This window comes from Microcaecilia unicolor, chromosome 10 (assembly GCF_901765095.1).
Source record: "Microcaecilia unicolor chromosome 10, aMicUni1.1, whole genome shotgun sequence".
NCBI classification, from domain to species: Eukaryota; Metazoa; Chordata; class Amphibia; order Gymnophiona; family Siphonopidae; genus Microcaecilia; species Microcaecilia unicolor.
The window spans coordinates 1,775,614-1,803,322 of NC_044040.1; the positions used below are offsets into that span (position 1 = coordinate 1,775,614).

At 42.4% G+C, this 27,709-nt stretch overlaps 1 protein-coding gene across 1 annotated transcript in view; it reads right to left on the minus strand.

The window, feature by feature from the left end:
- Window positions 1-27,709, minus strand: part of PCLO (piccolo presynaptic cytomatrix protein) — a 371,777-nt gene that overhangs the window by 127,552 nt on the left and 216,516 nt on the right. Inside the window, exon 9 of the mRNA XM_030216678.1 lies at window positions 2,213-2,349. Coding sequence (XP_030072538.1) covers window positions 2,213-2,349 — 137 coding nt within the window. The remainder of the gene's footprint in view (window positions 1-2,212; window positions 2,350-27,709) is intronic.

A 27,709-nucleotide genomic window follows, 5' to 3' on the forward strand; every position in this document is an offset into this window, starting at 1 on the left:
CTCCATTTTTCTCATCAGTTTCAGAAAACCACTTTATATGTTTAATTTTTTTATTATGCGTTCTGTTTCACATTAATATCTCAAAATCATTTACGTAAATGTCCACGTTAGTATCAAACATCATATCATGAACTGTAGAGAATGAATGAAAGCATAGCTTCAAATTATTATTCCCAACGGGGAGCTCCGTTTCGCCTTCATATAAGTTTCATCAGGGAAATAACAGCTCTGATTACGAAGCGTGGGATAAACATAAAGGAATCCTCCTCAGAAGGAAGGGATCCCCAGAAGCTTAGCCGGCGGTGGGAGGCGGGGCTGGTGGTTGGGAGGCGGGGATAGTGCTGGGCAGACTTATACGGTCTGTGCCAGAGCCGGTGGTTGGGAGGTGGGGATAGTGCTGGGCAGACTTATACGGTCTGTGCCAGAGCCGGTGGTTGAAAGGCGGGGCTGGTGGTTGGGAGGCGGGGATGGTGCTGGGCAGTCTTATACGGTCTGTGCCAGAGCCGGCGGTGGGAGGCAGGGCAGACTTATATGGTCTGTGCCAGAGCCGGCGGTGGGAGGCAGGGCTGGTGGTTGGGAGGTGGGGATAGTGCTGGGCAGACTTATATGGTCTGTGCCAGAGCCGGTGGTTGAAAGGCGGGGCTGGTGGTTGGGAGGCGGGGATGGTGCTGGGCAGACTTATACGGTCTGTGCCAGAGCCGGTGATGGGAGGCGGGACTGGTGGTTGGGAGGCAGGGATAGTGCTGGGCAGACTTATACGGTCTGTGCCCTGAAAAAGACAGGTACAAATCAAGGTAAGGTATACACAAAAAATGGCACATGTGAGTTTATCTTGTTGGGCAGACTGGGTGGACCGTGCAGGTCTTTTTCTGCTGTCATCTACTATGCTACTATGTTACTAAGCCATGCTAGCAGCTGCCGTAGTGCAATGAGAACACAGCCCATTAAAATTGAATGGACTGCATCGGCATTAGCGCACGGCAGCCACTAGTGCGACTTAGTAAACAGGGGGGATAAGTGCTGAATATCCCATATTAACCAAAATGATCAAATTATGACACCTGACATGGCGCTCTACGCTTGCGTGATGCCAAAATTCTCCCTCTTAGCATTTAGCCTGCGCTGATCTTTAACTAGCGCTAAAACCATTAGTGCATTCTGGTAAAAGGTGCCCTAAATGAATGCTGTACATTCAGTGGCAGTTACAATACAGACAGCAGTGATGAATATGCATATTAATATAGGTGGCGGTCCTTAAATTAATGTGGTCTCCATGCTGGCTCAGTATTGACCCTATGGTTTTCAGCAATCATATTTTTTTATCTTCACAGAAAAGCAGTGTTATAGAAGAGGCCCTGCCACAGGGCTCTCAAACAACCCTCAAACAGATCAATGAATTTAGAAATTGAATTTGGATTTTACTAAGCTGCGTAACCATCTAGGTGTGTCCAATGTGCGCCAAAATGGAGTTACTCCATGGCTACCGCGTGGCCCTTGCGGTAATTTTATTTTTGGAGCGTGTCTGCTACACGCGCCCGAAAAATATATTTTGTCATTTGGCTCGTGTAGGTCATTACCACCCGTTTACCGTGAGGGACTTTACCACTAGGTCAATGGCTGGCGGTAAGGTCTCAGACGCAAAATGGATGCGTAGCAATTTTCATTTTGCTGCACGTCCATTTTCGGCAAAGGCCTTTTTTACAGGCGCGCTGAAAATGGATTGGTGCGTGCCCAAAACCCACGCCTACCCTACCGCAAGCCATTTTTCAGCGCACCTTAGTAAAAGGACCCCTAGATGGGTTACATTGAGGTACATGAGGCGATCCGATGGCCTTATTCCCATGACCCCCAGAGCACCTTCCGAGAAACCAAAGTGGTTTGAAGTGAATGATTTTACTTGCATCCCATAATGAAGGATTTAAGAAGACGTAAAGCCAAGTACTAGATAAATATTACATATTGGGAAGGATCAATGACGATTACATGCTCATCCTTATTCGTGCTTGGCTCAAACAATTTAGCCTAATGGTTGAAGAATGCGTATCTGATGGATCCAACAGTAATTCTATAATGTATTTCTAAAGTGTTTACAGGACAGAAATATTTATTGGAGCTGGGCTTGTTAGTAAAGTGTCAATGGGATGATGGAAAGGAACAGGAATACAAAGATCTTTAAAACTGAACACTCAAAAGCTCCAGGTAAGAGTCTTACTTGGTCCTGCTGATGTTGCATTGATCTTCCTTGGGGCAGTTTCTCTGGTAATCTTCTTTCAATGCCATGGCCATTTTCCAGACGAGGTTCCCGAGGCTTGTCAAACCAATCTGTTTCTTCCCGGCGCAGGTGATAGGCTTTGAAAATAAATGTCAAATGTTCTGACCCAGAACAGAGCAATTAAAAGAGGGCAACAGATGACACATGGCAAACATGCAGAAATGGATCATGCAGCTCATGCCAGATCAAAGACATTGAGACACTCAGGCAATAATTACATGAAAGGGTGGATGAGCAAAGGGAGATTTACTTATGTCATTCAACTCAGTATGCTGAAACCATGTGACCAATACATGCAGGTCAACCAGTGTCTGAAGATGTAATCTGAACCAGTGCAGATTAGACTTCATAGAAACAGAATCTAAGTTCAAGTAGTCTAACGAAACCAATTTAGGGTGAAATTTTAAATCACCATAATCACAGACCAAACTGTAGACTCATTATGATCAAACCTGGTTGCAGCAGGACACAATAGATAATTCAGCACTCAAAGACTAATTATAATATTACAAATACAACTCTTATGACACAACCTCCTTTTCAGATCAAAACACATTCTTTCTTTAAAATGTTTTCTGTTTCAATGCATTTTCATGGGAGGCCAAACACTCTTTTTGTTCTGCTTATAGTGTTTGGTTCTTCAGAACCTCAAAATGTTGGCATGCATCCCTAAAAATAGAGAAACAGAGAAATTGGTGGCGGATAAAAATCATGGGGCCCTTTCACTAAGCCGCATAAGCGTCTACGCGCACCCAACGTGCAGCAAAATGGAGTTACTGCCTGGCTACCGCATGGCTCTTGCGGATATTTCATTTTTGGTACACGTCCGATATGCGCAGCTGAAAAATAATTTTTGTTTTCAGATGTGCGTATTGGACGCATGCCAAGTGACGTTTGATGCACGTAGGTCATTACCACCCGGTCACCACGTGAGTCTTTACCACTAGGTCAATGGCTGGCGGTAAAGTCTCAGACCCAAAATGGACGCGTGGCAATTTTCATTTTGCCGCATGTCCATTTTTGGCATAAATTTTTAAAAGGCATTGTTTTACAGGTGTGCTGAAAAATGATTCTGCACGCACCGAAAACACGTGTCCACACTACCGCAGGCCGTTTTTCAGCGTGCCTTTGTAAAAGGGCCCCCCAAATGATCTATCCAGTCATCCCATCCATACCAACTACTGAGCTGCACAATCACGGATAGATAACATTGTCTGTCATAGCATCAGTCCTGCAATAAATGGATCTCGCAGATGCTGAGCACTCAGGGCTCCTTTTACTAAGGTGTGCTGAAATTGGGTTGCGCTAGTGTAGGTGCATGTTTTGGACACGCGCAGATCCATTTTTCAGCGCGCCTGTCAAAAAGGCCTTTTTTTGTCAAAAATGGATGTGCGGCAAAATCAAAATTGGCGTGCGTCCATTTTGGGTCTGAGAACTTACTGCCACCCATTCACTTAGTGGTAAGGTCTCGCGCATTAACCTGGCGGTAATCATCAATGCGCGTACAATGCTGATTACCGCCCATTTTTTGCCGCTCGCCGGAAAATAAAATGTATTTTCCGACGTGCGTAGCGGATGGGCATAAAAAATAAAATTATCGCCCGGGCCATGCGGTAGCTGGGCAGTAACTCTGAACTGACGCATGTTGTGTGCGCGTACTTGCCAACGCGGCTTAGTAAAAGGGCCCCTCGGTGAGATCCACAGATGTACATGGGGAAAACGGAGTTCATTTTCAGACTTTTTCATTCATTTCACATATTCAGTGTAATAAAATACATTTTTGCCCAAGCAAAAAAAGAGGGTCCATGAATCTTCCACAAAACCCCAAAGGTGCAAAAAAAAAAAGGTGGAAGTTGAAAAGTGAACTTTTCAGTGCATATTCACTGATATCACACTTAAGGTTCCTTTTACTAAGGGGCATTTTTACTAAAGCTGTGGTAAAATGTGGCCTTAGTGGACTTTTACCCATGTTTCTCCCATGCATTAAGACCATTATTACCACGGCTTTAAAAATGGCTTTTTCTCTGGCTTGTATTAATAGCCACGTAGAAAAGTTGCCATTTTGTGGGAGATGAGAGCTCGCACTATCTGTGTGGTAATGTAGCTGCATTAACTAATTAGCGCAGGAACGCCCATTCTGCACTCCCTGACAAGGCCCCTTGGAAATATACTTTTTACTGCACAGTTAGCACATGCACATTTGGCGGCTACCACAGGATGCCTGAGTGCGTCCCATGGATGGGGATAATCGAACAGGGATGACCATCTCTAAGGACGCCCAGCTCTGAGGACATCCCCGCGAATGGCCGGGGCATCCTGTATTATCGAAACAAGATGGGCGCCAATCTTTCGTTTTGATAATACGGTCGGGGACGCCCAAATCTCAACATTTAGGTCATCCTTAGAGATGGGCGACCTTGGAGATGGGCGACCTTGGTTTTCGCCGATAATGGAAACCGAGGACACCCATCTCAGAAACAACCAAATCCAAGCCTGTTGGTCATGGGAGGAGCCAGCATTCGTACTGCACTGGTCCCCCTCACATGCCAGGACACCAACCAGGCACCCTAGGGGGCACTGCAGTGGACTTCACAAATTGCTCCCAGGTGCATAGCTCCCTTACCATGGGTGCTGAGTCCTCCAAAGCCCACTCCCCACAACTGTACACCACTACCATAGCCCTTAGGGATGAAGGGGGGCACCTACATGTGGGTATAGTGGGTTTTGGGTGGGTTTTGGAGGGCTCACATTTACCACCACAAGTGTAACAGGTGTGGGGGGGATGGGCCTGGGTCAGCCTGCCTGAAGTGCACTGCACCCACTAAAAACTGTTCCAGGGACCTGCATACTGCTGTGATGGAGCTGGGTATGACATTTGAGGCTGAAATAGAGGCTGGCAAAAAATATTTTTTATTTTTTTGGGGGGTGGGAGGGGGTTGGTGACCACTGGGGGAGTAAAGGCACCTTTTCGAGGTTTGGTCGTGAAAAAAAATGCACCAAGTAAAGTTGGCCAAATGCTCGTCAGGGACGCCCTTCATTTTTCCATTATCAGCCGAGGACGCCCATCTCTTAACCACACCCACGCCCCCCCCTTCGGTACGCTGCTGACACGCCCCCGTGAATTTTGGTCTTCCCCGCGATGGAAAGCAGTTGAGGACGCCCAAATCGGCTTTCGATTATGCCGATTTGGGCGACCCTGAGAGAAGGACGCCCATCTCCCAATTTGTGTCGAAAGGTGGGTGCACTTCTCTTTCGATTATGCCCCTGATAGTATCTCATTTTAAGCTGCTTTATGTATGCAGTAGCCCCAAACGCAGTTTAGTAAAAGGGCTTCTAAAGTGTGTTGAACATTTAGGGATCTGTTCTGTAAATGGAGTCTAAAACCTAGATGTGTCCGGTTAAAGCACCTAGTGCTATTCTATAGAACACACCTGTAAAATAACACACAGGACCGGGCAACAGACCTACATTTAGGTGCGTCCATGTATGCCACTGGAAACCTGGTGTAGATACCCATGTCTAAATGTAGACGCGTTCCCCTGAATTCTATAACAAGTAATACCCCCGAAACACCCATAGTCCTCCCATGGCCACACCCCCTTTTCAGCTACGCGTGTTAGAATGTATGCATGCCTCTTTTTAGAATATATCTATACAGAAATGCATGTAAGTTCCAAGTATTGCCAATTGGTGCTGATAACTGGCTGTTATTGGCCAATTACCATCACTGATTGGCTCGTTACTCAATTGAGTAGTGTGCATAAATTGGGAGTATAAACAATTTAACATACACCACTTGCCACACCTTATTTAGAATCCGGAGGCTAATGAACCCATGAGCATGCACTGTTACTACCCAAGCATGCCTACTGTTACTGCATTAACTGTGTGATTCTATATATCGCGCCCAACGTTCTACGCAAAAATCAAAGTGTATTCTATAAAAACACCATAACTTAATTGGCTTAACAAGCCAATCCACATTTTTAACAGCACTTTATAATAAGCAGTAATTAGAATTTGCACGCATAACTCGCTAAGCATATTCTGTAATGAACAGTGCTCAAATTCTAATGTGTGGAACCCAAAAGGGGTGTGGTTATGGGCAGGAAAATGGGCGATTCGTGGGCATTCCAAAATTTCTGGTCACTGTTATAGAATATGGCCCTGTGCAACTAAATCTACCTGCCGGTATTTACAGCCATTTTCTTTGATGTAAATGGATCTGCGTAGTTCTATGTGCTGGGATATCTATATACCGTGCCTAAATCTAGTTGTTGAATACGCTTAAGTGGAAATTTATTCTGCGCTGATTTTTCAGTCACCATATGTAGAATCTACCCTAACTGTACGCTGTTTTAGGGGGCAGGTTATGGGCATGGCACTCACTGTCACATGAGCAGTTGGCAAGCCTGCACTTACTGCTTCCTTAAGAGGTCACTGGAAAGGCGTATAAATGAGCAGAATGGCGGCATGTACCAATGTAATGGCCAATTCTCCAGCTACAGGCTCGTCTATAAGATGTTGCCTAAGTAGGATGACACGGAGCTCGAAGGTGAGTATAGACGCTGGTGGAATCTGGTTGTCGCATGCTTGGGACACACAGTTACACGTGTAATGTATACACTATACATTACACACATTTTCATAAATCCTGTGAGCATATGTGGTCGTGCCTAAATTATACACATGTATTTCTGCTTCTGCACTGGGAGCCTGTTCCATGACCAGTTTCCAGTTGAGAATACTAATGCAACCAGTATCAGCGTGCCTCACCTTTACACATCTGCACTTACACCAGCCATAGACTCAGTGTAATGCAGCAAGGACAGATGTAACGTATGCACAAAGACGGGGGGGGGGGGGGGGGGGGGGGGCTCCAACCGGGTATACACCTCCTCGCATTTATGTTATTCAAACAGTTCTAGAATAGCACTAAGGCACCCCGTTGGCACAAATGATAGGCAGAAGGGGCACAACTGCAACTACTACTGCACAATTTTTACATATATCACACATTATCTTTCACTGTGAAAGTGCAGTAAGTGTGAAAACTTAGCTCGCATAACTAAAAGGCCCTCTTGATATGCAGACTAATGCACTTTAAGTATCACTAATTTTTATGGCTCCCTGAGGGCACACAAGAGCCACAGCACCACTCGTGCTTACTATTTTGGCACCTGCACTTACATCAGTCATAGTGAAAGCATAAGTGCGAGAATCTAAGTCATGCAGATTCTTGCAACGGAATCTACGCAGGATGCAAAGAACAACTCACAAAAAAACTCCAGACCACCCAAAATACAGCAGCCAGGTTGATATTCAGCAAAACACGCTTCGAAAGTGCCAAACCCCTTCGAGAAAAGCTGCATTGGCTCCCAATCAAAGAACGGATCATCTTCAAAATCTGCACTTTAGTCCACAAAATTATACATGGCGTAGTCCCAGGATACATGATAGACCTCATAGATCTACCAATAAGAAACAGAGCTGGATCGTCAAGATCATACCTAAACCTACACTACCCAAATTGCAAAGGACTGAAATACAAAACAACCTACACATCTGGCTTCTCCTACATAAGCACACAACTATGGAATGGCCTTCCAAAAGCTATGAAAACAAAACATGACCATCTGAACTTTAGGAAATCACTAAAAACCAACCTCTTCAAAAAGGCCTACCCCAACGACCCTACGTAAACCTCTTCACCCAGAAACACAGCATGCCTAATGATCGTACTGGACAACAAACAATCTTCATCCCTTCCGACCCTCCACATATACCTCATTTGATAACTATACAACCTTGTATTTGCTATCAACTGACTGGGCACTACCTTGACGGTACTATGTAAGCCACATTGAACCTGCAAATAGGTAGGAAAATGTGGGGTACAAATGCAATAAATAAATAAATAAATACAGTAGGTACCCATGTAATCCACCTACATCTCACTCATGCTCTGTGCCTGTAGAGCTCCCTCTTACTTATTCACACAATGTAAGTTAAGCAGGTATTTGCAGAAGAGAAGTTTTGCATTTAAGTGCATATGTGCACACATATGAAAGCATGATGATAGAACTGCCCTTTAAATGCCCAATAATGTATGAACTTTCCTAATGAGATCCTTAATAAGTGCTACTTCACAAAATCACAGTGGGAAGCACCAAAAGTGGGTCACACAAAACAGAATGGACTAGATTCTATATATGGCAGCTGAAAAATTGGTGGCAAAAATATTTCCACCTGGCCGATTTATAGAATAAGCCTAGCGGCCATGTCTGCAGCTAACCTAATGCCAGCACCTAAGTTAGGCGTGGAGCAGGGGTATTCTATAACCCTGCAGGTAGATATTCAGAACACCCATGGTCTGCCCATGGTCACAAACCCTTTTAGGCAGCGTGCATTCGAATTTACCTGCACCACTTTACAGAATATGCATAAATTCAAATTAATGCCAAATAGTGTCATTATATGCTGGTTAAGTGGTAATTCTTGGTGCCGACTGGCTTGTTAAATAATTAAGTTGTGTATGCAAATCCAGAATACAACCAAGATTTGTGCATGCAATTTAGATGACGCTATACAGAATCTGTGGGAATATTCCGTAACGTATATCAAGCCAACTATCAAAGTTGTCTTGCACCTCCAAAACTTCTCACAGAACACACAGCAGATTACTCGCAGTCAATATCTTTATGACGTTTCAGTTTAACCCCGTTCACGGATATCAGCTAACATCAAGACACATGACTCATCTCACTCATGTGGTCTCATTCTTTTAACTTCCAGCTACGAAATGAATGATGCATTCTAGTACTATAAGTAACAAGTTTTCGGAAACATACAAACCACTCTCAATCCCAGCTAGCTGTGCTTCTGTACACAAAATCATTATTCTACTGCAAAATGATATTATTATAGAAGATTATCTGACATCTCACCACTAATTCATAGAGTCATCAGTAGGTAGATTCTAGGGGGGGCAGCCCCCAATTTTTAATTCCTATGTCATTTGCAGGCAGCACTGTTTATTTTCTTGTGTTTTGGCTGGTCTTCATTTATCATTTTGAAGGCAACATGGTTAAGAGCGCACCCTCTTTGAAAATAGTGGGCACTCGGCAATGGAACAACACAAAGGACCAAATTCTATAAATGCAACCTAAAATATCAGCACTGAAAACAGTGCTAACCGTTATTCTATAAACTGTGCCTAACTTTGAGCAGCCATTTACATCAGCGAAACCCTAGTGGAAATCCCCCCCCCCCCCCCAATTCTATAACAACATGTATACATTAAAGGAACGCCCCTGATCTGTCCATCACCCTCCCAAAGCCACACCCCCTTTTTGGACCCATGTGTAACATTTACACTCGCAAATTTTAATTAAAGCCAGTTAGAACCAATAATTACTTGTTGAAATTATTCAATGAAATTCTGCAGGCAGATTGGGTGAGTGCCGAAACTTACGTGCACAATTTAAAGCACCATTTATAGAGGGGTCCTTTTACTACGCTGCAGTAAAAGTGACCTTCGGTAGTGTGGTACGTGTTTTTGGCACGCACCGGGCCAGTTTTTATCGCGTCTGAAAAAAGGGCGCTTTTTTTTCATGGTATGGGAAAAGGGCATGTGGTCAACCTGAAACCAGTGCACACCTAATACCGGCCTGAGCCCTTAATGCCACCCATTGATATAGCGGTAAGGGCTCACACGCTACACGCACGGTGATGGGTTGGTACACGCCAACTGCCAATTACGACCCAAAACACCGCATGTGGTAGGAAATAAAAAATAATAATTCCCAGGTACCAGCCTGGCGGTAGTCTCATTTTGGCTCAATGCATCTTTGGAAAAGGGCCCCAGAAATTTCTGGAGAATGTGGTTTTTGCACTCATTTTCATTTGTTAATGACATACAATAGCATGGGATATGTTATTAATATTTCTGCTGTTATTGCATATGCAGCCCATCCCTAGTACATTCCAGATACTCTCTAGACTAGGTGTGTGTATGATTACTAAGGAGATCAATTCAAAATTCTGCCAATACATTAATATCTGCTTATATGTGATGAACCTTTTGTCAAACAGGCTTTACTCATCTCGAATGATTACTGACAACACTGTGAACCATCATCTTCTTAGCTCAGGTTGTTTATCTTTGGCAACAAATGGTCTGGAGACACTGTAATACTTTTTCACAGAAATCCAAATGTTCTCAGCTTTAAGATTATTATGTTGTTTTTTTAAAGCTGTATAGTAAAAAAAAGATCACCTGTTTGCTTTGCAAAATGCTTTCAAAATTTATACATCTGCACGTGAAGGTCACAGAATTTGCTTGAAGTTCCATCATTTTGGCGTGTGAGATTGGAAGAATACAGGGAGAAGATATTTATGGCTGCAGCTCCTAAACTGTGCAATTCACTCCCCCCAATGCCTTTGTGTCATTTTTAGCCTGTCTTCTCCTTCAGGAATTCAGGAAACAAGTAAAAGCCTTTTTTTTTTTGCCATTGCTCTGTAATGATTTTATTTATTATGTACTGTTGATGTGTTTGTTTCAGTTATTATGTTGATATTATTGTGAATGTTATTTTGTTAACCGCCCAGAATGATAGGTGGTGTGCGTTATACACGTTTTTAATAAATAAATAAAGGAACATTTATGTTTTGCACTGGCAAAAAGTATACTTGGAATTGTTATCATAATCAGTATTACTATTACTTAAAATAAATTATTTAGTTTTTATATAAATTTGCAGCACTCTGGACAAAAAAAAGACAACAAATAGAAGTGAGATAAAATTGGTATCAGAATTCAAAAATGTGTGGGATAAACAAAAAGGAATCCTGTTTAGAAGGAATGGATCCAAACAACAAGCTTAGCAGGGACTAGACGGCCAACATCAGTAAGGCGTAGCCAGACACCCAATTTTGGGTGGGCCTGGGCCCAGGATGGGTGGGCAGAAGAACCACGCCCCACCCCACAGGTGATTTGGTCTCTCCTTCTATCACCTGCATGCCATACGGTCTCTCAAACATCCTCCCTTTCCCGCATACCTTTTAAATAGCAGCAAGCAGCAACTAATACACACTGCTCATGTAGGTCCCACAGCATTCCCACTGACGCAACTTCCTGTTTCCGCACAGGTGGGAATACGTCAGAGGAAAGGCTGTGGGGCCAGTGCAAGTAGTATGTATTAGTCACTGCTCGCTATTTTTTCAAGGTATGCAGGAGGGAAAGTTGTTGGGAGTTTTCGGTTGGTGGGGCTTGGGAATCTCTGCCAGCCACATCATAGGTGTTCTGCTACTAGGTGGGCCTGAACCCAAAGTGGATTGGCTACGCCACTGATTGGGAAGAAAGGCCAGTGCTGGGCAGATTTCTACAGTCTGTGCCCTGATTGTGGCTGGACAGTTTGAGCTTCAGTAGATGTGAAGAAGCCAGGGCTGAGGGTGGGTAAGGGGTGCCGCTTTACAACTGCATCGCTGGAAGGAGGACAGCCTAAAGGGTCTGTGCCTCGGGGAAGAGGATTGAAGCCAGAGGAGTTAATCTCAGTCTTGGATTATTATCAGCTCTGGGTGGGTAAAGGACAGGTGGTCTTGTAAATGTGTAAATACTAAACCTTATTAAGAAGATCAAGTTGCCGAAGAGTATACTTGAGAATGTGGTTCACAGTCTCGAGGGGACAGGAGGAGTAAAGCTGTATATATGGAGTTACACTGAAACTGTTTGACTGCCATTTGCAGAAAGTTCATTAAAGCTGAATTGCATTAAATCAACATCCTTGGAGTGTCGTGTGGTACTTGAAGAGCAGGAGTGAGGATGGTTGCTCCCAGGACTGATCAAACTGGAGAAAGAAGCCTCGCTTAATTTTCCCCCAAAGCCCCGGACTTCTATTCCGAAGCTTGACCCACTCCCAAGCTCAAACTGGATGGACTATGTTGAGAGGAGTATGTGGACTGAGCAGTGTGGCATGAGGAGCAGAGAGAGGAGAAAATAAACTGTTTCCTTGTGACCCAGGTTTAACGAAGACCACTGACCATTTTGGTTGCCACCCTCTGGACTGACTCCATCCTGTTTATATCCTTTCGAAAGTGTGGTCTCCAGAATTGTACACAAATAGGGTCTCACCTGAATCTTAGACAGGGGCATCATCACCTTCTTTTTCCAACTGGTCATTCCTCTCCCTATGCACCCAAGCATCCTTCTAGCTGTCACCATCGCCTTTTCTGTTTGGCCACCTTAAGATCATCACATTTGATCACACCCAACACCCGCTCCTCTTTCATGCACTGTTCTCTTGGGTTTTTGCAGCCCAAATGCATGACCCTGCATTTTTTTTAAACATAACCCTAGATATCCTGGGAGCAGGTGTAGATCCTACACTGATCTCTTGGGACAGAAATGTACATTTGTCTCCTGAAATGGAGAATGCACGTGAATATTTTAGCCATGCCCTAGCCCCACTCAAAATATGTCCAGACCACACCCCCTTGCAATATCCTGGCTTTCCAAAATTAGGATTTAGGGGGAAGTTATCAACATGTGCTGCTATTGAGACAGGTTATTTTACCAACTTTTGCTATTTTAGCAATGGTCCTATTTTATGCAATGAGACCTAAATACTAATAACTGGAGTTAACAGTAAAACAACCTCCTTGGTTAGATGTGTATCCGATAAATACGCATGAATGCCTGTCTATGCAAATCATGAACAGGGCTTCTAAAATAACCACCTTTATGAAATTTTGATAAATTTTGACGCTCAGGATTTGTAAATTTGGAAAGAGGCCAATTCCAAGTTAAAAAGCATGAATCCTTTTGAATGTTGGACCCTGGAAGCTGAAAGCCAGGTTAACCATGGTATACGGTGCATCTCTGCTTTATAGCTGTGGCATGAGACCAATTCATTATTCAAGAGGGAATGAGAGACACCAGAGGCAATGTGCACTGTGTATCCTAAGGGAGGATTCTTGTTTATTTATTTATTTATTTAACATATTTATAGCCTATACCTGATTTTCCCCCTGTTTTCTTCTAATCTCTGGATGTATTATCAACGTGGTGGAGGGAGGGGGTATTTACTTACATTTCTAGCTGATGGTCTCAACAGAGTATTAAGGAGTAAAATGAGGATTATGGAAGTACCAAAATGAGGGAGTAGAAATAGGTTTGGAAATTCAGCAGATTTATGCGGCACAGACATGTTATGCCTCTTACGTGTATCTTTAACGTGTTCAGGAGGAGCTGCAAAGCATCAGGTGCAAACTGGATCCATACAGGTTCATGTCACTTTTAAAGGATTCACATTTTACTTTTCAACAAAACAAAATGTGTTTCTGGAAACTAAACTTATAAGGCAAACAATAGGAAAATTCCAAACACAAGCTTACAAGAAAACAGAGGACCGTTAGATGGAAATGATGATCTAGCATTTACACTCATGGAAACATTGATCATCCACTTGAATCGCATTTCAGTCATATGGTTTTGTCCCCTTTAAGTCATTGGAATCTGAGAGAGGATATGCTTCCCAATTTACTAACTACTTTGCATAGTCCTGAATTTAGATATCAAAACTTACAGATTACAAAATTAACAATGGAATCTGTAGTGGTACACGAATTAATTAAAATAAACCAGTTAACAATTTGGCTGTTTAAAATGAAAAGAAGAATGGATAGCATTTTGATAACCTGAAACGTGACCAGTTATAAATTCGGTTTTGGGGAAAAAAGTTGCGGAGTATAAGACATTACGTTGTATTAAATTAAAGCACACAAAATTCAAAGCTTAGCCAAGCTCTTGGGAGAAATTATCAAAAATCATTAGCAAAGTGATTCTGATAATGTAATGTATCATTAGCAAATTTAAGCAATGGGTTTTTCCTATCAAAACAGTTTATTATATTGTAGTAATAAAGAATATAATCTCCAATACCATCATTATCAAATTTTTTAAACTCCAGCTGGTTCTTAATAAAGAACAAAACTGGCATGCAATGTAAAGATACAGATGGTGAACAAGATGAATGACAGAAAGGTGTTTTCCTACCATCGTTAAAAGAAAGCTCTGGAGAATTATCCAAAACAAACAGAAAGAAATGCATTATCAGCAGGGAATTTCTTTGAGTAACAATGTTTCCCAAATAAATCATTTAGACAACATTTCTAGAACTTGGCACCTCGATTCAGCTGCTACAATGGGCTTAGCTTCAATTCTATGATGGCTCTTGACTTATCTAAGTTCTTATGTAAATTCTAATGCAAATCTGCCAAAACTAGGGAAGACCCCATATGGTATGTTAATGGCAGGTGTAAGTCACCAAGTGATGCACGCAACTGGCAGTAACGGGCCAATGATCAGAAGCAAACACAGGTGCTAGAGGCTGTTAGCGCCATACTAGCACCTGCGTTTGCTACTGCCCCATGATCAGAGCCCCCGAACACGTGAAACAACACGCTCGCGGGCTCTGAACACAACTAGCATGCAAATGTATGCAAAACAGGGCTCTTAGTGCAAGTAGCATGCAAATGCATGCTAAACCTATTCATCCTCAATGATCAGCGACCAGCGTGCCAAAGATCAGCATGTTGGCCGTGGCAAATCCTATGCCAGCTCGGAGCTGGAGTTAGGGTTTGCAGACCATTGGGGAGGAATGGTGAGCCCTGTCCAGCATGCACTTGCATGCTAGCTGGCCCCCATCCCCCCTCCCAATGCAGCAGCCATGGCAGGAACCCCAACCCAACCTGACCCGGCGCTCCCTCCCCCCAGCAACAGAGGGTTCAGGTCCAGCGGACCTCTGGTCCCCCCGACTCAGATCCAGTGGGTCTCCAGCCCCCCTAACTCCCTCAGCATCCCACCAATGTCCCTGGTAGCCCAGTGGGCTGTGGGTAAATCCCCCCCCCCCACCTGGTGGTCTAGCGGCCCTTCCCCACCCCCTACCTGCAGTTGAAGGAAGGAGGTGGCCCCCTTCCTCTTCCATCGGTGCCGCCTGCAAAATGGTGAAGCCCAGCCCTGCCCAATGCATCCTGGGATGCGCTGGGCGGGGCTTCATACCAGACCTGTCAAACAAGTGCTCAGGCACAATCCCGCACTTCTACCCCATGATCAGAGAGACTTGCGTGCTTAAATCTGCATGCAATTATCTCTGATCATAGGTCCGGTAAAGCCCCGCGCTATCTGGAACAGTGCGGGGCTTTTGATCCTCTGCCTAAATGTTATGCGCATTACTTGGTACCAGGCCCATGCTCCTGCTCATGATTACTCCCACCTCGGAGTTATGTGCTTTAGCTCGTAGCCACTACTTCACAGCATAGCGCCTTCTGCACTCATGTGAAAAAGCACCAATTAAAGGCACTTTTCATGCAATGTTCTTGGCGTGACCTTGTAGAATGGTGGGTATCTAACATATTTGAAATAGCTCAAGAGTCAAAACTCAAGTCTACTGGTTGCTTCATTATGCAAATTCTAAAGCAGATTCTATAAAATAGAAATGTTCCCATTCTTCCATCCAGTTCGAGGCATACATGTATGTTATGTGTAATGCAAATACAGACATACATACAATACAGAACTCATTTAACCAATTTGGACACCATTACCAATATTTAATCTAGCTGTTTTCAACAATTGTAACATATGTTTATAGCAGCAGCAGCATTCTCAAGTTAAACGCTGCATTGTGCAATAGAAGGACAAGTAACAGAGATCCATAAAAATGTGGTTGTATCAATACTACAGAGCAATAAACATATACAAGGTTATACAAAAAAGTGTATAATTTACAACTCACCCTTTCCACCCTAAGATGTACAGAGAGAGGTACAACATTTTCCATCATTCAAACATAATGGGAAATAAAACTATGCGGGCTCTTTTTACCAAGCCGCGGCAAAAGGGGGCCTGCACTGTTGTCGGCGCGTGTCTTTCACGTGCGCCAAGGCCCCCTTTTACTGCAGCGGGTAAAAGGGAAGTCTCTCTTTCCTGCAGGAAATGGTCATGCAGCAAGTAAAGCACTTGCCGTGCAGCCATTTTGGGGGGAGCCCTTACCGCAATCCATCGAGGTGGCGGTAAGGTCTCCTGCGCTAACCCAGTGGTAACTGGGCAGCGCTGCCCAATTACCGCCGGGTACACTCTGGCACTATAAAAATAAATATATTTGTGTAGGACCGGATATGACGGTGAGCTAGGGGTGGAAAGTACTGCCGGGCTGCTGCGGTAGCCCAGCGGTAAGCCCGCGTTGGGCTTATCGCTACTTAGTAAAAGAGACCCTATTTTTTTTACATTGAGATTTTTGTCATAAATATTATTTGGTGAAAAATATTGACAGTTTGACCTAAATAGACCAACCATCATTTTCACTTCTGAAGTTGGTACTTCATTCAATGTATTTAGGACACAGTTTATTAATTTGTGCTAAGAAAGCATTACGTGAAAGCCATCAGAGGTAACTGTTAGAAATGTCCTCAGCACTTTGGGAGAGGCAGCATTAACCCTGAGGAACGAACACTATGGTGCATTAATGACACGGCCACTATCAGAGAAAGCAGTTCATCACAAATCTGGAGATATAACTAACGTTTTATCGGTTACATTAGCAGCAGAAAGAGCTCTTCCATAACTGAAAACCTCCAATTAAACACCTGTAGGAGCCTAGTCTACAACCAAACCTGGGCACCAAGATTCTGTTATACAATTCTAGTAATATCCGACTATCACTTGTGCTTACGTCAGCCATAGAGCTGGTCAACACAGAAGCGCCGAAGTGCAGCAGAGACGCATATAACTTACATTCTTTTGTATATTACCAGTATAAGTGGAAACTCTGCCTACATCTCATCCATGCTGCTTTCCTGTGTACACCCCTGAAAATCCATCTATGTAAATGAAGCGGGTATTTTCATATCAGCAGTTCAGCAACATGCTAGTGTTTACATATACAGGTGTTCACATACCCGTGTACATGCTAGTATGCTAAATATGTATGAATGTAAGGCCATGCAGAAATGTCTGCCTAGGTTAGAGAACTGTCACCTTTATGCACAGGAAAGACTTCCACATTCATTGCAAGCTCCCACCCCCACCCCTACACTTACCTATCAGTATTAGGACTCCATAATAGGAATTTCAGCTTTAGGGGAGCAACTCATAAGCACATAAGCACCGCCATACTGGGAAAAGACCAATGGTCCATCAAGCCCAGTATCCTGTCTCCGACAGTGGCCAATCCAGGGTTCAAGAACCCGGCAACCCCCCCCCCCCCCCAAAAAAAAAAACAAAAAACTAATAATGTTCAATGGAGGATTTGGGAGACACCGGTGCTGGAAAACATATTTGAAGCGGGCGAGTCGGAGAAACTAAACAAATTCTCTGTAAACATGGAGGATATAATGGGTCAGTTCTGCAAACTGAAGAGTAGTAAATCGCCAGGACCTGATGGTATTCATCCCAAAGTATTAATAGAACTGAAAAATGAACTTGTAGAGCTACTGTTAGTAATATGCAATCTATCCCTAAAATCGAGTGTGGTACCGGAAGACTGGAGGGTAGCCAATGTTACGCTGATTTTTAAAAAGGGTTCCAGAGGAGATCCGGGAAATTATAGACCGGTGAGTCTGATGTCGGTACCGGGCAAAATGGTAGAGGCTATTATCAAGAATAAAATTACAGAGCACGTACAAAAACATGGGCTGATGAGAAAAAAGTTAGCACGGATTTAGTGAAGGGAAATCTTGCCTCACCAATCTACTGCATTTTTTTGAGGGGGTGAACAAACATGTGGACAATGGGGAACTGGTGGATATTGTGTATCTGGATTTTCAAAAGGTGTTTGACAAAGTGCCTCATGAAAGACTCCTGAGGAAACTGGAGAGTCATGGGATCGGAGGTAGGGTATTACTATGGATTAAGAGCTGGTTGAAAGATAGGAAGCAAAGAGTAGGGTTGAATGGTCAGTATTCTCAGTGGAGAAGGGTAGTTAGTGGGGTCCCACAGGGGTCTGTGTTGGGACCGCTGCTTTTTAACATATTTATAAATGACCTAGAGATGGTAGTAACTAGTGAGGTAATTAAATTCGCAGATGACACAAAATTATTCAGGGTCATCAAGTCGCAGGAGGAATGTGAAAGATTAAAGGAGGACCTCGCGAGACTGGGGGATTGGGCGTCCAAGTGGCAGATGAAGTTCAATGTTGACAAGTGCAAAGTGATGCATGTGGGTAAGAGGAACCCGAATTACAGCTATGTCATGCAAGGTTCCGCGTTAGGAGTTACGGACCTAGAAAGGGATCTGAGAGTAATCATTGATAAGACGTTAAAAACATCTGCCCAGTGTGCTGCGGCGGCTAAGAAAGCGCACAGAATGTTAAGTATTATTAGGAAAGGGATGAAAAACAAACACGAGAATGTTATAATGCCGTTGTATCGCTCCATGGTGCGACCGCACCTCGAGTATTGTCTCCAATTCTGGTTGCCGCATCTCAAAAAAGATATAAAGGAATTAGAAAAGGTGCAGAGAAGGGCGACGAAAATGATAAAGGGAATGGAACAACTTCCCTATGAGGAAAGGCTGAGACGGTTAGGGCTCTTCAGCTTGGAGAAAAGGCGGCTGAGGGGTGATATGATAGAAGTCTACAAGATAATGAGCGGATTAGAGTGGACAGATGTGAAGCGTTTGTTTACACTTTCAAACAACAACAAAACCAGGGGACACAAGATGAAGCTAGAATATGGTAGATTTAAAACAAATAGGAGAAAGTTTTTCTTTACTCAGCGTGTACATTCTCGTTGCCGGAGAATGTAGTGACAGCAGCTGGCCTTACGGAATTTAAAGGGGGTTTGGACAGATTGCTGAGGGAAAAGTCCATTTAACATTATTAATTTTTTTTTTTTTTTGGGGGGGGGGGGGGGGGTTGCCGGGTTCTTGAAGCCTGGATTGGCCACTGTCGGAGACAGGATGCTGGGCTTGATGGATCCTTGGTCTTTTCCCAGTATGGCGGTGCTTATGTACATAATAGTACTTAAAAGATCACCTCACTGCCATACCAAACCTACCCCCAGACTACCCTTTGGAACTATAGGATTGTAAATTCCAGATCAGCTGCTTCAGTGATCCATGATGTCATCTACGAACAGCATCTTGACATTTTAAGAATAACTGAAACCTGGCTAGATGGAATGGAAATCAAAATGGGACTTGATATACCGCCTTTCTGAGGTTTTTGCAACTACATTCAAAGCGGTTTACATATATTCAGGTACTTATTTTGTACCAGGGGCAATGGAGGGTTAAGTGACTTGCCCAGAGTCACAAGGAGCTGCAGTGGGAATCAAACTCAGTTCCCCAGGATCAAAGTCACCACTGGTTGAACTATGCCCAACATCTATCAACCAAGACCAGGAAGATGGGGTGGAGGGGTAGTAGTCTTGGTTTGGGATACAATCAAACTGTGCAGAATCAACATTCCCCAGCTAAATTTAATTTAATTATGCATTCTTGTATCCTACTATTCTCCAAAAACAAGCTTCGGTTCAAAGTGGATTACAATTTACATTCTGGTCTAAACTACAATGATTGTTTACAATTGTCTTCAGGTGGAAGTTGCAATACTGATTAGGAAGTTATTGACAATTAAGAAACGACTAGAAGTGGGAGTTTACAGATAGGAAGCAGAAAGTTCTTTGATGGTTTAGTTCCTTAGTTGTAGAATTTTTTTTAAGTGATAGGTTTTCAGTTCTTTTTTGAACTGGAGATAGTTGGTGATGCTTCTTGTGATCCTTGGTATTGAGTTGCACCATTTGGAACTTAGGTAACTAAATTCAGCCATGTATTTTGTTTTGTATATTATATTTCTGCAGTTGGGTAGGTGAAGAAGCAAGTAACCTCTGGTTTCCAGGCTTGCATTTCTTGGGGATAGTTCAATCATATCTAGCATATATTCAGGTGACATACCGAATAATATTTTGTAAATGAAGGTGCTGGCTTTGAAGACTAGTCTAGCTTTGATTGGCAGCCAATGTAGTATTTCAAGCAGTGGAATGGCTCTTTCGAATTTTTATTTCTTAAAAATTAGCCATGCTGCTGTGTTTTGGACAGTTTGTAGTGATTTTAGTGTGTTCTCCTTGCACCCTACGTATGCTGCGTTGCAGTAGTCGAACTGTGATAGTATTAACAATTGTACTATTACCCAGAATGATTGTTTTGGAAAATAGTCTCTGATCCTTTTCAGTTTCAATGGTGTTTTGAAGTATTTTGTTGTTACTGCTGCTACCTAATTGTTTGGTGTTAGATGTTTGTCAATGATAATTCCCAGTATTTTTAGCTGTTTTTCGATTTTGTATGTTTGATGGTTGATTGTGATGTTTTGGTGTGATGTGGAGTTGTGTTGACTTGATAGAACCAGAAATTTGTTTTATCCCTAATTAATTTGAGTTTGAACATTGCATCCCAGTTTTCCTTAAGGTCCAGACCTCTTTTGGCTTTGTCTATTATTTCTGTGATGCTGCTCTTGAATGGTATGTACATGGTGATATCATCTGCATATATGAATGGATTGAAGCCCATTAGTTCCAGTTTTTTTCCTAGTGGGGCCATCATTACATTGAACAATATTAGCGATATTGGGGAGCCCTGTAGTACCTCAGAAATCCAAGAGGCTCATAGCTGGTTTGACATCTTCACTATGTAGAATCTGGTCTTTAAGAATCCATCAAACCATGTTGCCACTGACCTGCTGATTACCATGTCATCAAACAGGGCCATTAGTGTTGCGTGATCCACTAGGTCGAATGCACTTGACATGTCAAATTGTAGCAGTAGTATACTCTGACCTTGGCTTATCAAGCTCCTGAACTTTGTTATCAGGTTTGTTATGATCATTTGGGTACTGTGTTGTGGTCTGTATCCTGATTGGGATTTATGAAGGACTGTGAATTTTGTCGTGTATTCCATTAGTTGTTATGCTACCAGAATGAATCAGAATTTCTTTTAATCCAGCTAGAAGAGGAGAAACCAATCTGGATGCTCATGGTATACCGAGCACCTTGTAACAACACATCTTCTCTACAAGAACTCCTTGATCTGATTATACAAGTGACCCTGAATTACCCTAGGATGGTGATCATGGGAGAATTCAATCTACACATCAAAACCACAAATACCACCATAGCTGCCTTCGTGGACATGATGACAGTACTAGGAATCACATAGGTGATCAATTCTCCAACCCATGAAAAGGGTCATATACTAGACTTGGTATTCTACAAAGGGGTTGATATCCCAGAGTACTGGGGTAGCAGTATTGAAAAAAACATCCCTATCATGGACAGACCAAGTTCTAATTAAGTTTTCCCTCAGTGACCACCTGAAAAAAATGGCACCTCTCAGAGTTTGGAAGGAGGCCCGAGACAAGAAAAAGCTGATTGCTGAGAATTTCTTAGAGTCCTTGGGTTATCCACATGTGGATGAAAAGACAACAACAGTGTCAGAATAGGGTGATATTTGAAATATGCACTTAGCTAAGACCTAAGAGAAAATGGCACCACTTAAAAAGGTCTTAAGCCTCACTTTGGGTTTCTCCAGAAATATGGACCCTTACGATGGAAACTGGAAAGGAGATGGCATAAATCTCAGCTGGATGAGGACAGGCTAAACTGTAGGAAACACATGACAAAGTACCGCCAAGCCAAAATAGCAACCAAAAAAACAATATTTCTCTCAATGCATTGAACAGGCTGCCAATTCAACCAAGCAGCTGTTCAGCATAGTAAAAAGCCTACTGCAACCCTCATGATAGAACCAGCCTGCCCAGTCAAAACTGAACTGCAATGATTTTATTGCATATTGTTATTTGAATGTTTTTACTGCTGTTATTGTCTATTGTTCATGTTTGATTTGTTCTTACTGTACACCGCGGCCTTCAGTGAATTCCTTCAAAAAGGTGGCAAATAAATCCTAATAAATAAATGAAATACATAAATAAATACTGCTTCTTAATAGCACTTTTCAAGAATGGGAAATGGGTCGATGCCAACCAAAATGGTTGTTCTTTGAACACAAACGCAATCTGATATATCTTTATCATGTTTTATATCACACATCATCAGAAAAACCACGTTTACAATATCAGTGCAGGGTAGTTGATATGATATGAATGGGGTCCATTTTCAGACCCGGTGGTAATCGGGTTTTTAAACGCCAGCCACAGCGTTAAAAAATGCACATTCAGCAACACTGTCAGGGCAGAGGTTCTGCTGAATATACGTTGAAAGCTACAGTGGCATTACTCTGGTACGTTACATATAACTACACTGCTTACTGTTGTCCTAAATTAAAGAGCTAACTATATGGAAAATCCATAAAATATGTAAGAGAATCTCTAATCCACTGGGGCCACAGATACTTCCTCTAAATGCCCAGCACTATCTGGATAGTGCCAGGGTGGCATTAGGGAAGAGCAAATGCATTTTGCCCAGGTATACGTATAGCCCCAGATTCAATATAGCGTGCCTGAAGATCTACGCCGAAATCCAAGCAGATTCTATAACAATACGCATAACTTAACAAGCTGAGTGCTGATAAGAGGACACAACAAGCAATAATGAGCAGTAATTGGCACTAAGAATTTACATGCAACACACGCAGGCAAAAAGGAGTATAGTTATGAGTGGGAAAACGGACATTTTGTGGGCGTTCTGAAATTTATACACATAGTTATAGACTATGGCTCAGTGCGCCTAAATCTCTGCGCCATGATTTACGCCATGGGTTTTTTTTGGTGTAAATGGATAGGTTTAGGCGCTGAGATATCAACTAAACATATTCAATATGCCGTGCTTAAATCTAGGTGCCCCTTAATCAGGACTGATTTCTGCCCACAGGTGCCATTTAGATCTGTGCTAAACACTAAGTGACCTTTACAGCATAGTGCTTAGAGCCGAATCCCGCACCCGACGTTGGCCGCAAGGACTTACGTCTGCTGAAACCTGGTGTAAATCTTCAAGTATTCTATAACATTGCATCTAATATCCACGAATGCCCCTGACCAGTCCATGCCACTTCCACGGCCACGTCTCCTTTTGAGATGCACTGTGTGGATGTTAGAGAATAGCGACCAGGCCAGATGCACACGAAAATCCAAATTGATGACGATTAACTCCAATTATTGATTTTTGACACCTTGTTAACTCGTTAATTTGATCTTGTACATCTGCCCTGCAATTTACATGCCCAATTTTGGGCAACCTGCATAGAATCCAGGGGACAGGGGAAATTCTGCAACTGGGCATCTCTTTTGAGACATCTCAATGCTGCCTGGTGAACTCCGACTCTATTATATCATCTGGGTGCCCAGATTTTATTATGGGATATTTGTATAACCTCATTGAACAAGTGTATAGAGATTCAATATATATCACCACAAAATCAATTTTTCATTCAAATGTTGACGGGAAGAAAAAGCCTCAGAAACCAGCAGGTGTTAATTTATCATACATCTCCATTTTTCAATCATAGGCTAAAAACTTCCTCTGCCTTTAATCAAAAATGTCATATTTTTCAAACTTTTTCCTAAAAACCACAGCAAACAGGAAGAGGCTCTTGCTGTCTGCAGCAAAATACACAAACAGACCAAAACAGAAGGGATAGAAGTCCTAAAGTCTTTTTCATACGAGTTCAAAAAAATCTTTATTGCACATTCCTAGCAATAAAGATATTTTGGACTTCTGCAATAAAGACTTTTAAACTTCTATCCTGTCTGCTTTGTTCTGTTCGTAGATTTTCTTAAAAAGACATATGAAATATTTAGCTTATCCTCATCTTGCAAAAGGTCACCCCAATGCTGGCCACTGTTTCGTGGTGTCAGACCCACTGCCTCAGGGGATACCAACCTTTGGGGCCCTTTTACAAAGGCATGCTAAAAAATGGCCTGTGGTAGTGTAGACGCGTGTTTTGGGCGCGCAGAATCATTTTTCAGTACACCTGTAAAAAATGCCCTTTTCTAAATTGTTGCTGAAAATGGACGTACGGCAAAATAAAAATTGCCACGTGCCCATTTTCGGTCTAAGACCTTACCACCAGCCATTGACCTAGCAGTAAGGTCTTACACGGTAACCAGGCGGTAATGGTCTACGCGTGTAAAATGCTGATTACTGTCCGCATACAAGAAAATAAAAATATTTTCTGGCACATGTAGCGGAAGTGTGTCAAAAATGAAATTACCACAAGGGCTATGCAGTAGCTGAGCGGTAACTCAAAATTGACACTCATTGTGCATGCTTAGGCGCCTACACGGCTTAGTAAAAGGGCCCCTTAAACTGTTAAAGTGTTATCAGATTCAACATTGACCTAAAGGTTTTTAGGTTTTAGGAGGTTTTTAGCCTATGATTGAAAAACGGAGGTGTATGATAAATTAACTCCCATTGGTTTCTGAGACTTTTTTTATCCATCAACATTTAGAAGTTTATCTGCAGATGGGATGTCTGTATTGGTGATAGTGACCAAGTTGGTGTCTAGGAGTTTGTTCACGAGTTGGTATAATTTCTTCATGTCTTTGTAATCTGTCCCTATTTTGGTTTTATAATATGATCTTTTGGCCTGTCTTATTGCGTATTTGTATTTTCTTTGTATTTGTTTCCATGTGTTGAGTGTATGTTCATCTTTTGTTTTATTCCATGCTCGTTTGAGTTTCCTGGTTTGTGTTTTTAACTTTTCCAGTTCATTGTAGAACTATGGTGTCGAGTTATGCTTGCTTGGGGTTCTTGTTCGTAAGGATGCAATTTCATCTAGTATGCGTTTGCATCTTTTGTCCCATTATATGAGGTAGCAACACGCTACCCTCAGAACAACACCGACATTGAAAACTTCCTTAATGAATTGGACCCAACCATTGGAGAATATCTGGCAGATCGGACTTGGTTAAACGTCACCCTCCTTACCGTCGAAACAGTTACCTAGGCGATTAGAAGGGTTTCCAACACTCACTGTAAACTAGATACCTGTCCCAGCTACCTAATGAAATCCACCCCTGACCACTTCATAGCAGACCTCACATCCCACCTAGATTACATGCTTCAGCAAGGCCTCTTCCCTAAGGAAAATGGCAATATCCTACTCACCCCAATACCAAAAGATACCAAGAAAAAAACAAACTAAATGACTAACTACTGTCCAGTAGCATCTATTCCGTTGGTGGTCAAACTGATGAAAAGCATGGTACTCAAACAACTAACAGATTACATAAACAAATTCTCAATATTACACAAATCACAGTCAGGCTTTCACCCCCTCCACACCACGGAAACAGTATTACTCACTCTTCTAGCCAAATTCAAGCAGGAAATAGCAACAGGCAAAAACATCCTTCTCCTCCAATTCAACATGTCTAGTGCATTCAACATGGTAAACCATAATATATTAATAAGATTACTAGATAAGTTCGGGATTGGTGGAAGCATACTTAACTGGATCAAGGGTTTCCAAACCACAAGATCATATCAAGTAAAATCAAATTCAAACATATCATCACCGTGGAAAGCAGACCGTGGAGTACCGCAAGGATCACCGCTATCACCGATCCTATTCAACTGAATGATGACCCCACTTGCCAAGTACTTATCCAACCATGGCCTCAGTCCTTTCATATAAGCAGACGATGTCACAATATACATTCCTTACAAAACCAAACTGACAGAAATCACCAACGAAATCAAGCTCGGCCTGAACATCATGGATTCATGGGCAAATGCATTTCAACTAAAACTCAATAAAGAAAAAACTCATTGTCTCATCCCAACACAGCGTGGACATCCCCACAAGTATCAACACCCCAGATCACACCCTTCCTATCTCAGACAGCTTGAAAATCCTTGGCATTACAATGGACCGTAACTTAACACTAGAGAGCCAAGTGGCATCCACAACAAATAAAATGTTCCACGCAATGTGGAAACTCAAATGCGTGAAGCAATTCTTCAAGAGGGAAACATTTTGCAACCTGATACAATCAATGGTACTAAGCCACTTAGATTACTGCAATGGAATGTATGCGGGATGTAAAGAACAAACCTTAAAGAAACTTCAGACCGCTCAAAACATGGCAGCTAGGCTTATATTTGGTAAAATGCGATTTGAAAGTGCAAAACCCCTCCGCGAAAAACTACACTGGCTCCAAATCAAAGAACACATCGCCTTCAAAATCTGCACCCTGGTTCACAAAATCATCTACGGAGAAGCCCTGAGTTACATCACAGACTTGATCAACTTACCAATTAGAAATACATCTGAATCAACATGATCTTATCTAAATCTGCACTACCCAAGCTGCAAATGACTTAAATACAAAACAACTTACGCATCTAGTTTTTCCTACATAAGCACATAACTGTGGAACGCATTACCAAAAGCCTTGAAAATGACGTACGACCACCTAAACTTCTGGAAATCACTAAAACCCAACCTGTTTAAAAAGGCATACCCTACCAATCCAACTTAAATGCCTAATCTCTGCAACACAACCAAACTAAAGCATGTAATGAACATAACACAACTCTTCCGTCCTCCAATTCCCTAATGTGGCTGTACCACATGAACTTGATCTTACCACAACATCACCCTGTATTTGTTCACACCGCAGTCTGCAACGGCCTCTCTGGTACTATGTAAGCCACATTGAGCCTACAAATAGGTGGGAAAATGTGGGATACAAATGTAATAAATAAATAAACAACTGGCATAACTGCAGACACATGAATGCAGCAAGGGCATGTGTAACTTACTCATTCTTGCAGTTGCATGCATAATTGGCAGTACCACCCATGCCTCATACTGTCCCAACTTACAGAATAGCACTTAGTCATTTGCTGCCACTTATTCACATAAGTGTGCATATGAACATGCTGGCATTCTGTACGTTCATACATGCAAGAAGCATGTAAATATCAGTGCCCAGTTATAGAACTGCCATTATAGCAGCAATATTCAATTGCTATCCATATAAAAGTCGCTTACCCCCAAATTCTATATGTTGTGCCTGTATGTCCTCGTGGAAATTGATCAGTATTCTACAACAATGTGCATAACTTAATTGGTTAACTAGTTAATCAGCGCTGTTGCTTGGATGTTAACAAGCAATTATCAGCATTGATTGGCATTAATTAAGATTTACGCGCACAACTCGTTAAGTGTATTTTGTAATGTGATGCAAGTAAATTCCACGGCACATAGTTGAAAAGGAGGTAAGGTTATAGGTGTGGAGTGGGCAGGTCATGCGTGTTTCGAAAATCCATGCACATTATTATAAAATATACCTGCTCTGCACCTAATTTAGGCATCGGGATTTAGCCTAAGAAAAACATGGCCCCTAAACATATGCAACCAAATGTAGTCATGTGGAGAGACGCTCGGTGTATTCATGCAGAAATTTAAGCCGATTCTGTAAA